This window comes from Asparagus officinalis, chromosome 8, assembly GCF_001876935.1.
Source record: "Asparagus officinalis chromosome 8, Aspof.V1, whole genome shotgun sequence".
NCBI lineage: Eukaryota > Viridiplantae > Streptophyta > Magnoliopsida > Asparagales > Asparagaceae > Asparagus > Asparagus officinalis.
The window spans coordinates 37,181,889-37,194,368 of record NC_033801.1 but is presented as its reverse complement, the minus strand read 5'-3'; the positions used below and the strand labels follow the sequence as shown (position 1 = coordinate 37,194,368).

Here is a 12,480-nt window from a genome sequence, read left to right as displayed (position 1 = left end):
GGGGGGGGGGGGGTATTGCACATAACGCCTCTTGTACTTTGCTTATCTCACATAATCTCCCATGTCTTTAGGATGTGTCATAAAACCCCCTAAACTTCAAACTTTTCTAAACCTTCACCTTCCTCATCAAACCCCCTGCCTGAAATTTCCAAACAACTAAAACCTCCTTGAGAGAAAAAATCCCTAACTTTTTCATTTGTCATTTATAGGCAATATACCCCCTCTCCTAAATTTTCGGTTGGGGGGGTATTGCACATAACGCCCCTTGAACTTTGCTTATCTCACATAATCACCCATGTCTTTAGGATGTGTCATAAAACCCCCTAAACTTCAAACTTTTCTAACCGGACCCCCTTACACGTAATTCACAAATAGCTAAAGTTTCCTTAAGGAGGAAAACCGAAAATTTAGGAGAGGGGGTATATTGCCTATAAATGACAAATGAAAAAGTTAGGGATTTTTTCTCTCAAGGAGGTTTTAGTTGTTTGGAAATTACAGGCAGGGGGTTTGATGAGGAAGGTGAAGGTTTAGGGAGGTCTTGGTGAGACACCCCATAGTTTAGGGGGATTATGTGAGGTGAACAAAGTTAGAGAAATTATGTGCAATAAACTCCAAATTTCAGGGTGGTCTTGTGAAATTAAGCCTTGTAACCTTGTTTGTTTCAACAATCTTTAAAGTTCAAATGTTGCATTTTCCTGATGGTTCTTTTTCCACTGTATAGCGAAAATTATCTTTGGAATTCTTGTTAGTAAAAGGGGTTATATTCCTTAATCATTCTGTCTTATTCTTTCAACTGCTTATTGAATGATTCGGTCTCTTCAAGAATCAATAATATGATCATTGCTTCCATTGCAGTAAATGTGCAGTCTCTGTCTGGATCTCCTGCTAATTTCCAAGTTTATACTGCACTCTTGAAGCCGCATGAGAGAATAATGGCACTTGATCTTCCCCATGGTGGACATCTTTCACATGGGTACCAGGTACATGCTGGTCATATCTTTTTGCAGTAATTAATAATTGTTTCTTAGTGGCAATGTCAGCTTCATTGAACTTCGCTTATCATTTGAAAGATATGAGACAGTAAATTGTCTGTTTGCGATTGTATTATATCTATAATTTATAAGTAGAAGACTCATCTGGAATACTTCGTCATCTAAATCTTTTGCCAATAAAGTTGAGTTGGTAATAGAGCACTAATTGCATTCAAGAAAACTCCACAAAATTTGACCAAGTTTATTACGATTGTTTGCCAAAATGATGATGGTGCCAAATTTATAATAACGGCTATGCTAGCAACTGCAGGCCCTGTAAAACAGAATAGTAGAATTTTAGTTTTCACACGAACAGGTTTGGAGATAGAGAATATGGACTAGAATCTTTTGTTTTAGCAATCAATTCTCATCTTTTTTGACACTTTTAAGCTGAGATTTGGTTAATTTTCAAATTCTTTGGATTTAAATACTGGATGCTCATTTTACATTTCAAATGTGATTTTTATCTTTTAGATCAGATGATGATAGGTTAGATTAATTTGATTAGATTTGGGTTTTGGACTTTGTCTTTTAGTTAGTTGGTTGAGATTTGAGTCACCTATAAAAGAATTTGGTGTAATTGGAATTGTGAGGCTGAGTATATTAATTGAGAATTATAAATTATTTGATTGAATGTGTGATTCCTTCTCTTTCCTGGGGGTGTAATTTCCTGTAGTTTCTCGGGTGTGAGTCCCTATCTTATCTATGTGTGTGTCTCCCTATTTTTTCTAACCATATCCTTTTAGACTTATTTTTATAGAAAATTGCTACTCTCCACATTAACCCCCTATTACGCCACCATCGGACCATGATCCCCAACTGGAAGTTAATAGGAAGACCTATTCATCTTTCAGTTTACGCTCACCAAGGAGCAAACTTCCAAATTTAGAGTGGAAAACTGACTAGTTTGGGTTATAAGATGACAAGATTTGCTGTTGCTGGTTGCTTTCATCTCAGAAGCAAACATATTTTAAAAAGTTACAATGACAGATCATTAAGCCAGTTTCTTGCACTTAAATAAATTGCCATTAGGAAAGTACTTAACTTGAGACTTGTGTTCCACATAGAAGGAACTAATAAACATTCTTTAAATTTTTTATGGGTTCAATCTAATTCCTGCTAGATTTTAGTGGGCCCTCAACTATAATTGCTTAAATCTTAATGTCATACCCCCTGTAATTGTTTATTTATGAAAATGCTTAAGTTAATGGTTCTTTGGTGAATCTAACAAATTGTAGCTCATAGGTTCAATGGTATTTACTAGAAAATTGATTAAAGAAAAAGAGAAATATCGTGCATGCTACATATATTTACCTTAAAAGTGCACAGTGTTTCTGTCTTGGACACCTTGTATATCTTTGATATCTGGCATGACGTAGTTCTTGTGGTTCAGACTTCAGCACATCATCCTTCTATTTGCTAATAATATCTTATATGTTGCAGACTGATACCAAAAAAATATCTGCTGTCTCTATCTTCTTTGAGACGATGCCATATAGGTTGAATGAGAGCACTGGGTACATTGATTATGACCAGGTAACTGCTTCGTTTTTCTCTAATCAATCTTATCTTTTGGACGTAATTTAAGCTAAATTTGGTGTATAGAAATAAGTAGTGATTCATATTGTTTAACTAAAAAGACATGAATGTGATATTTTTTTCTCCAGATAATTGAATTAAATTTCAGGCTCCAACAATTTTAACACCCATAATCCATTTTTCCAACTGCTCTTTTAATGTTCTGTATTCATTTTTCTAACTATGCAATCTTTATGGCACCTGTACTTACAGAAATGTTTTCCTATTATTTGTTATTTATATTGTTATGCTCATATGCTGTTATGGTTTGTTTGCAGTTGGAGAAAAGTGCCACACTCTTTAGGCCAAAACTAATAGTTGCTGGAGCTAGTGCATATGCACGTCTCTATGACTATGAGCGTATTCGTAAGGTAAAACTAAACTCTGATTCAGAAGCAGCAGTCAAATGAATTTTACTTTGACTCCAGTTTTTATCTTTTTTACAATTTCAGTCCATCTCAAGTTCAATGTGGGAAACTCAATACAAGTATTTGACCATTTCAGGTCTGTGATAAACAGAAGGCTATCCTTCTGGCTGATATGGCACACATTAGTGGACTTGTAGCAGCAGGTGTCATTCCGTCTCCTTTTGACTATGCCGATGTAGTGACTACTACAACACACAAGTCACTACGAGGTCCACGTGGAGCTATGATCTTTTTCAGAAAGGGGGTAAAGGAGATAAATAAACAAGGAAAAGAGGTATGAAAGGCAGAATTGACATGACTTGGATTAGTTGTAGTTATTTGAATACCTAATAATCGGTCATGTTGGCTGATACTGAAATAGCCAAATTAATATTTGATTTTTGTATTGAAGGTGCTCTACGATTATGAAGATAAAATAAATGCAGCTGTCTTCCCTGGGCTTCAAGGTGGTCCACACAATCATACAATTACTGGTTTAGCTGTTGCACTGAAACAGGTTAGGTGTTTAAGAAAAAGTTTCTTTTGCTTTCCAGTATTGATAAATATGATGTCTTTTAGAAAAATCATTAGAAAAGGCCTTGTAATTCATTGGTAAATATTATCTGAGATTGCTGGTCTAATTACAATTTACGTGAGTGAAGGGAGCTGCATCCCTCCCCAGTTTGAAGGAGGAAATTCCCCTCTTTCTTGTCCACCTTCCTTGAGCTGGTCCATCCCAGTGAAGCCCTCTTGCCAGATTACTCATCTCTATTGTATCATATTACCACATTGACCACCGAATTTAACAATAAGTACCACATAACTAAGTGGGATAGATATTTGTAAAGGGGGGCTATGTTTGTTAATCACTATATTCCAGGAACAAAACTTTGATATATTTCTTAATTCTCCACTTTAACTTCAAGTGTAGGTTTTTGTGTCTCTTTTCATCATATTAAGAGAGTGGTTTTATATGTTTCTTATGTTTTATAGTTACACATTTCTGCTTGTTCAACTGCAGGCGACAACTACAGAGTACAAAGCCTATCAGGAACAAGTCCTAAGTAATTGTGCAAAATTTGCTCAGGTACTAGTGTCATGTTTCTGCTTGTAGCCATGTTTTTCATGCATGATTTATTTCCGGTTATTTTATTATCCTTCTTGACACTTTAACTTCCAAGGTGAATTTATGTTGCAGAGTTTGGTTGCAAAAGGATATGAACTTGTTTCTGGTGGAACAGAGAATCATTTGGTCTTGGTGAATCTAAAAAATCAGGTAATTAATATTTTAATGTATGTGTTTGTGTGCTTTCTGATTCAAGGAAAAAAGAAAAGAAAAGGGAAACAGAATTCTTTTTTTTGTGCATGGCTCTATCAGTTATGCTGTGTTTCCTTTAAAAAAACAGGGGGAAAAAATAGAATAATCTTGCTGGTCTTGAAAGTGGACCAGTGTTGTTAGAGAAATGTGAAAAAGAACTTTTGGGTTGCGTTGAGGTTGTAAGAGAGAGGAGAGGTTTGGCGGTGACTGTAGGTTGGATTTTTTTTGTTGTTTTTTTTTCTTTCTTTTTTTTTTCTTTTTGTGGGGTAAAGTTTTTGGCTGTAAAAACATAAACACTCTGATATCATGCTTGTTTAGAAAATGGCTTAATCCCATGTTTTAAATTGTAAATATAATACAGTTACATAATTTTAAAATTGAGACTAGAGAAATTTCTCCACTTCTAACATGCTAAATAAATAGTAAATGCTCTAATAAATGATGATGATGAAAGGAGCAGACGATGATAGAGTTGCCTATTTGCTACATTTTTCAGACATTTCTTCTCCACGTTAATCTGCTATTTTTCTATGTTACGGTATTCGCTCTCTTTTGAGACAAAGTCCCTGCACTCGCGTGTTCTTTCAATTCTATGGAGTTTATTCTTATCGAATAATTTGGAGACAATAAAAGAATGGATTTGAATCCTCTCCACTACCAAAAAAGTAGTGGGAGGCCACTACTTAATCACAACTATTGATTAGATAATGAGTGTGTATAATTTTTTCTTTAGTGCAAATTAGGAATGAGTGCAATACATAGGGGAGTGGTGAGTGTTAGATTTAGAATGTATAACAATCACCCACTAGATAATCAGCGGTTGGGATTAAAACTAGTGGTCCCTCCACTATTTTTTAGTAGTGGAGGGGATCCAGATTCCAAAAGAATAACCTTCAAAGCAATTTTAGGTCCATGTTATGTAGTAGTGTTTTTGCAGGCAAATGGATGCTTCTCCATATCAAAGTTGATAGTGCATGATCACTACTTCAAAATGTATTTATTTTAAAATAACACCGGGGATGTTTAATTCACTGGAACTGTATTTATAAGTTTCAGTTGCAATAACTGCCATTGTTCACATGCACTTTTAATTGCATTAGTTTGGTACAATCTAAAAGTTACAACTTCAAGTTACAGGTGTTTGTTTTGACTTGCAATTGATTGGATTGCAACTGTGAAGTTGATCTTAGACATCATAATAAAATTATTAACTCTCTCTCTTTGTAATAATTGTTCTTTATCTTTTTTAAAAATTAAGAGTGCAAGTTTTCTTTTGAATCATTTTAATTATTATTAAAATGAGTAATAAGCTTTCATTAGATTTTGTTTTGTTTTGTTCTTAGAAGGTAGGAACACTAGATAAAAATTAAGAAGAATAATTCCACTGCAATGAAATAATCAACTGGCCCTGAAAATCAGTTGAACCAAACATTTCCTGAGTACTGATTGCTGAACATATCCTTCTTGTTAAGTTAGTATTAATCATCGTCTCAGATATTTCTGCTGGATATTATATTTCCCGAAGGACACGTGTAATTACATATATATTTTTTTCCATACCTGGGCAATGTCCTGTTTAAAAATTGTGACTACCTGTTTATTCCATATTGGAAGTGAAGTATGTCATGCATTTTCTCTTAACTCTGAGGGTGATAACCTTTTTTGTTGTTCCCATCATTTATTTTTGAGTGTATTTGGCAGGGAGTTGATGGATCCCGGGTTGAAAAGGTTTTGGAGGCTGTTCACATTGCTGCTAACAAAAACACCGTTCCTGGTGATGTGTCTGCAATGGTTCCTGGTGGCATAAGAATGGGTTTGTGTTTTTCCTAGGAGCATGTTGTTTTCACTGCAACAAATCAATATATCTTAGTTGTTTCTTTCTCTCTGCAGGAACTCCAGCACTTACATCAAGGGGATTTGTTGAAGAGGACTTTGCAAAAGTGGCTGACTTTTTTGATGCTGCTGTTAAAATTGCCATCAAGGTGAAGGCTGAAACCAAAGGTATCTAATTGTCTCTAATGTTTTGATATTTTTATCGTCTCATGTTTTGTATCTCTCTAATTTCTTTGCATAATTATAAATGGGTGCTATTTATCAATCCTGGTTATGAAATAGGTGGGTCAAAGCTTAAGGACTTTGTGGCTACTCTTAATGGAGATGCTAATATCCAATCAGAGATTGCAAGGCTCCGCCATGGTGTAGAGGAGTATGCAAAGCAGTTCCCAACAATTGGATTTGAGAAAGAGGCAATGAAGTACAAGAACTGAGAAGTATTCAGACAATTAAGGTATGACTACTAGAAACATTTTAAACGATTTGAACAGTGATTGTTGTCTGATTGCACTCATAACGGTAAATATGGCCTGTTAATTGTCAAATGTCATTTATAACCATACTTATAGGATGGATCAATATCAACTTAATTTTTTTTCCCTGAAGGAACGGGTAGGGGTGTGTGCGTGGGTATGCATACAGGACGTGGAGAATTTGAAAAAAAAGGGTACTGGGACAGCTATATATATACTGAAATTAATAATTTACATGAGATCAATATTGTTGTTTCTTTTATTATATGTTGCTTAGAAATTGGAAAACTGCTCATGTTAGGCAAACGACCCTTTAAAACTATAGTTCTGGAGCTTAGTATTGGCTGAAATGAATCAGACCTTTGTCCAAAAAGATTCAAAAAGTGGATGTGAACTGTATGTTATACGTCCAATAAGTGTATGACGAGTGTTTTAAATTAAAACATGTTTATATAATTAGTACATGTCTGATAAATGTATGCATTAATTCAAAGGGTGTCCAAGAAGTGTCCGGTACGGTTATGGCTTCATGATAGAAGTACCCATGCAACATAGCTAAAATCTGAAAAGCTTCCTCAATTTGATCTTTTTGCTCCTCTTGAGTTTTCACATCATTCCTCTTTCCCAAACATGTTACTGAAAAGTGATGAATTATAATTTTTTGCCCATTTTTTCTGGTAAGAAAGGTTAGATGTTATTCATTACCAAGTAAAACTTTGAAGTACACTCTTTTTCAACCATTACTCAAAACTGCGATAGGAACAATCTCCTATAAAGAAACCCAAAAACAAAAGCTATACTTGTGTAAACTGGACTCATCAACAAAGAGAAAAGCCCTCACCTCATAACCCGTACAACCATTATATCTCATACCCAAAATGGCAAGAATGGTCCTGCACAAAGCATGCCCCAGGTATAAAGAAAACTCTGGGAACAGTAGAAAATCCTTTCACCATGTAAAGAAACAGCAGCAATAGCTCATGAAACTTTCATTTTTGCACTGTTATTTGCAAATATTATCCTTCTGAAGATGTATTTGGTTCAAGGGGTTTTTGATTTAAACATAACCCTAAATTTAACAAAAATTCTTAACTACTATAGCGCATTAATTAAAATCCCAACCCTGAATCCTGATAATAGTGAAGAAGATGAGGCATGCACAAGAAACTCTCTCTTTTCACTTGATAATAGTGAAGAAGATAAGGTGACCGAGAGGTCAAAGTATTATCTATGGTATTAGGAGGGTACATTAGAGACTTTAGAAACTGAGAGGCCTTATCTAACTAAAGCGATTAGGTTTTAGAGGGTTAGATTGAAATTTATCCTTATTTGAAAATTTCAATTGCTTTCCTAAATGGTATTTGATGAAATGTGATTGATACTGAAGCAAGGTATTGTCTTGTTATTATCTTTACTGCAGCAAATAGAGAGGCTTATTGGATGAATGGAAGTACATGTATGATGGAAGACGGTCATCATGAAAGGAAACGAAAAAAATAACCAACCATCTACTCTTTCAGATATGTACAAATATTGACTATGCAGTTCTATAGCATAACTCGATATTTATGTTATCTTGTGAACGTACATATGTTACGCCCTCATATGTTAGACATCTACATATATTTTTAAATGTTCACTTGGGAGTAAAAGGAAAATAAGTTATGTCTCTGAGTTATTTGATCTGTAAAATTTTCCACATGTACAAGAGGCCTGCGTGGTCTTGAATCTTGATCCACATTTATGTGGGCATCCTTGTCTTGCTTATTCCTCGAAAGCGAATATTAGATTTTCTACACGAGCATAAGCTAACCAAAACTGATATCTTTATCTTAGGATTATAAGGTTGCACATCAATGATCCTAGTCCATTGAGATTTGAAAACTTGAAGGTGTCACCGGATTTTCTTCGAGTTTATTGATAGAAGATAAAGGTTATCATTTGTTTAACTACGTTCGTACTTCGATGAGGGCTATAATCTTCTCCTTTTCTTTGTTTCCTGCTGTTGCTGCTATTAATGCTGGACCCCTGTTGCTGCAACAGATTGTCACACGGACAAAAGGAATCTCAGAATTTGAGTCAAGTCTTTTTACGACTGCTCTTAAGGATTTATGGTTTAAAGATAAGGAAACAATAAAAATGTCTTCTAGTAAACTTCCTGATCTCTTCCCCATGAGACATCTTTTATGACTTATTGATGGTTTGAGGATTGTTCATTATCTTTTTTTTAATTATGACAATACTAGTATTAATTCCGCGTGTTGCTAAGGGTATTATTTACTGAGATATATTTGTCGCTAAATTGATAATATAGTTTTTGTATATAACTATTTATAAAAACATCAACAATAAATTTTTTTTACTACTATTTACAGTGTGAATGTTCAAATCAGTTAACAAAATAATATAGCGATTAGCAAGTTGTATCAATTATCTTCAATAGAGCCAGAAAAGATTTATATATGTGAAATGTTTGATAAATGTTTAAATAATCATCTGCAAGGAAAAAGAAGAAGAAGATATGAACATGAAAACACCCTAGAGGGGGGATGAATAGGGTTATTGCTAATCTTATTAGATATTAATGCCGATTAAAACTTATTAACAAATTGTTCTTGCAAGATAGATATACAATGTGATATGAGCAATGATAAGCAAAAACAAATGTGATAAGGCAAAGTAAACAATGAGCCATGACGAATAAAATACACTACGCAATAGACACAAATGATACGCCAATGCAAACTCTAACACACAAGGATGATCACGGAGTTCGGACCTTCCGTCCTACGTCTCTGCTCTTCACTCCCGAGGAGAAATTCACTATCACAACCGGGTTTTCTACGCTCACCCGAATAACGTTTACACCTCACAACTCGGTTTTCTAGTTCACCGAAAACTTTACAACTTCACACTTGCAATCACACTCTACACCCTCCAAGTGTTGGCCTAGCATGTGTCCTCTTCCTCAAGTGCTCGGATTTACAACATCTCTCTAGGCTTTACAACCGACGCCACTCCTCTTGGGATCGACCTCGTCTCTCACCAACCACTCCTCTCCGTGTACAAGTATAATACCATGTGTAACTCATAATAATGCTCAAATACAATAAAATGTTCTCTAATATAGATGAGAACTCAATGTAAGCTCACTCTCACAAAATCACAATCCCACAACCCAATATATGATGTATGAAATACTAAAAGCTCAAATAGGGTGTGTGTGATAAAATAAGTATAAATAAAATCTAAATAAATTAGCAAATTAGCAATAATAAGAATATGAAAATCAATAATAAAATTGCCAGGGAAAAGATTTAGAAAAACTTCTCTATAAACACAATAGAGGATGAAGAAGATTGAGGATGAATTCCTCAATTAAAAATGCAAGCCTCCTCTTTGTAAACTCAAATTTAGAAACTTAAACAAACTTTAAACACTTAGAAACTCTTGTTAAAAACCTTTTTTTTCTTATGCGGAACTGAAGTAGTGAGGGGTATATATAGGATGAAAAACCAAAGCTCAAAACCCAAGATAATCCAACAAAAAGATAAAATTGCAAAAGGCTGGAAAAATAGCCGTTGGGCTTATCAGTCAACTGACGGGTTGCGTCAGTCGACTGATGAGCTGACCGTTATAGGCAAACGACAGCTTATTAGTCGATTGATAAGCATGGTCAGTCGACTGATGACGTCATCAGTCAACAGATCAGTCGACAAAAAAAAAAAAAAAAAAAAAAAAACTTTGAAGATTGCAGGATATTTCTTTAGTCGACTGATAAATATTATCAGTCGACTGATAACAGGTTTTCAGCCTGTATTGATTTTTGAAAACGAATTTTAAAGTTCTTTTAAAATAGCAAATAAATTCCAAAAAATGTAAAACTTTGGGAAAAGTTTATAAACATAATTATGAACATGTTGGAAAATGAATTTTTTAATTTGCTCTTATCATTTGTGAAATCTCAGAAAAATTCAAAAGCACTAAAAATACATATGTTTTAAGCATGTTGATTTTGACATTTAACTCAAATCAAGTTCTAAAAATTTGTGTAATGTTTTTATGGACATAATAAAAGATGTTAATAATGTTTGTATAGTCTAAAGCATATTAAAATATATTTTGCATAAAAACACCTATATTTGAGAAAATTCACAAATAAAATGTGTGTGTATATTTGAGCTTGTAGAATTTGCACACATTATATAATCCTATACTAAGTATATCAAGAATGAATCTTCTGATGCTTGAACTTTGATTGATTGACTCGATTTGCATAGGCTTCAATATCAATGTTGCTCAATTTTTTGTGTATACTAAACAACACAAAACAAAATACTAAAACCAATATTAGTCGTAAATTGTTTGTTAAATCATCATTAAAACAAGAAGGTCAACAATCTTCCCTTTTTTGATGATGACAAACAATTTACCAATATGCATAATCAAATCAATAAAACAATCAAACAAGTATTATACATCTCACATTTTTCTCCCTCTTTGGCAACATCAAAAATGGGGAAAAACATAATGAGAGCTAAGAACTCCCCCTACATGTAAGCATGAGTGAGAATATAAAACATAAAAGATATAGGGATATCTCCCCCCTATCAACAAGCCATAAGGAAAATATTCAATATGAGTATGGCAAACATATGTGAGTAAACATAGATGGAAAAATTTGCTAAACACCACTCACATGAAAGAAGACCAAGTGAACACACATATGTGTATCATGAATACAAAGTGTCACAAGAGTAAAACATAAAACCTAAAAGATTTCAAAGAAGAAAAAAAAATTAAACATCAAATGATTTAAAAAAATTACAAATTATCCACCATAAAACATGATTGATTGAGAGCACAAATAGACATATAAAAGGTGTCTCAATACCCAATCATAAAACATTATTTAGATATAAACAAAAGTAGATCATGAAATAAAAAATAAAATAAAATCCTAAACCTCATGAAGGTTCAAATAAAAGCCTCAAATGATACTAAAAGAAATTCAAAGTATATATATTGTATCATTTTCGACAAAAGCAAGAGAGGTGAGCATAACAAGCTCTTGAAACAAGTTTCAACCCAAATAAAGCTTTTAGCATCCGATAAACCTCCCGGGGGTTGCTCAAACATATAACCCTCTCATATGCAAATACAAAACAAAGATTATATCTAAAAAGTGTTTGATCAATAGAAGAAATCTTCTTTGTAAAACTTGATCAAACCATATAAGGAATACATTATAAATCACAAATAGATGATCCGAAAGCTCAAACACATAAATATCATCATAAGAGTGTTTTATAATGATCCTATAAACACAAACACATTGTTCAAACTTAAAAAAAATGAAAACAATGTATAATAATGAAAATGATGTTTTAACATAGAAAAAATCATCTTGATAAAAATTGTATCAATTCATAAAGGATGAAAACATGAAAGTCTATGAAAGAGAATCATGAAAAAATATGAATGATAACTTTTCAAATCAAATACCAAGCATAAAATTGTTTTCAATTTTGTTTATAAAACTTAAAAAATCGTCTTTAAGAACATGAAAAACTAAAAAGTAAAATAATTTATTCTTAAAGATCGAACATATTTTGGTACCCAATTACTCTTGGCACCTAAGAGTCTAGGGACATGATCCCTATCATTAAAGCTCAAAGCCCTAGGTTATGATCCCATTTAGGCACATTTTGTGTACGGGTCCGATCATAGCAATAATTATGCAAATGACCCATTCGATTGCAATAAGTGCAATGAAGAGGATGCATTTGTTTATTTTGACCATGTGGATGTGCACGTGGTACATTTGCAAACAAAGGTGA

At 33.6% G+C, this 12,480-nt stretch overlaps 1 protein-coding gene across 1 annotated transcript in view; it reads left to right on the top strand.

Moving 5' to 3' along the window:
• The window catches only part of LOC109819602 (serine hydroxymethyltransferase, mitochondrial), a 15,269-nt gene extending 6,951 nt beyond the window's left edge, over positions 1-8,318 (top strand). Inside the window, exons 6-16 of the mRNA XM_020385381.1 lie at positions 856-980; positions 2,475-2,567; positions 2,888-2,980; positions 3,114-3,311; positions 3,429-3,533; positions 4,038-4,103; positions 4,215-4,292; positions 6,036-6,147; positions 6,225-6,335; positions 6,450-6,621; positions 8,061-8,318. Coding sequence (XP_020240970.1) covers positions 856-980; positions 2,475-2,567; positions 2,888-2,980; positions 3,114-3,311; positions 3,429-3,533; positions 4,038-4,103; positions 4,215-4,292; positions 6,036-6,147; positions 6,225-6,335; positions 6,450-6,601 — 1,133 coding nt within the window. The 3' untranslated portion in view covers positions 6,602-6,621; positions 8,061-8,318. The remainder of the gene's footprint in view (positions 1-855; positions 981-2,474; positions 2,568-2,887; positions 2,981-3,113; positions 3,312-3,428; positions 3,534-4,037; positions 4,104-4,214; positions 4,293-6,035; positions 6,148-6,224; positions 6,336-6,449; positions 6,622-8,060) is intronic.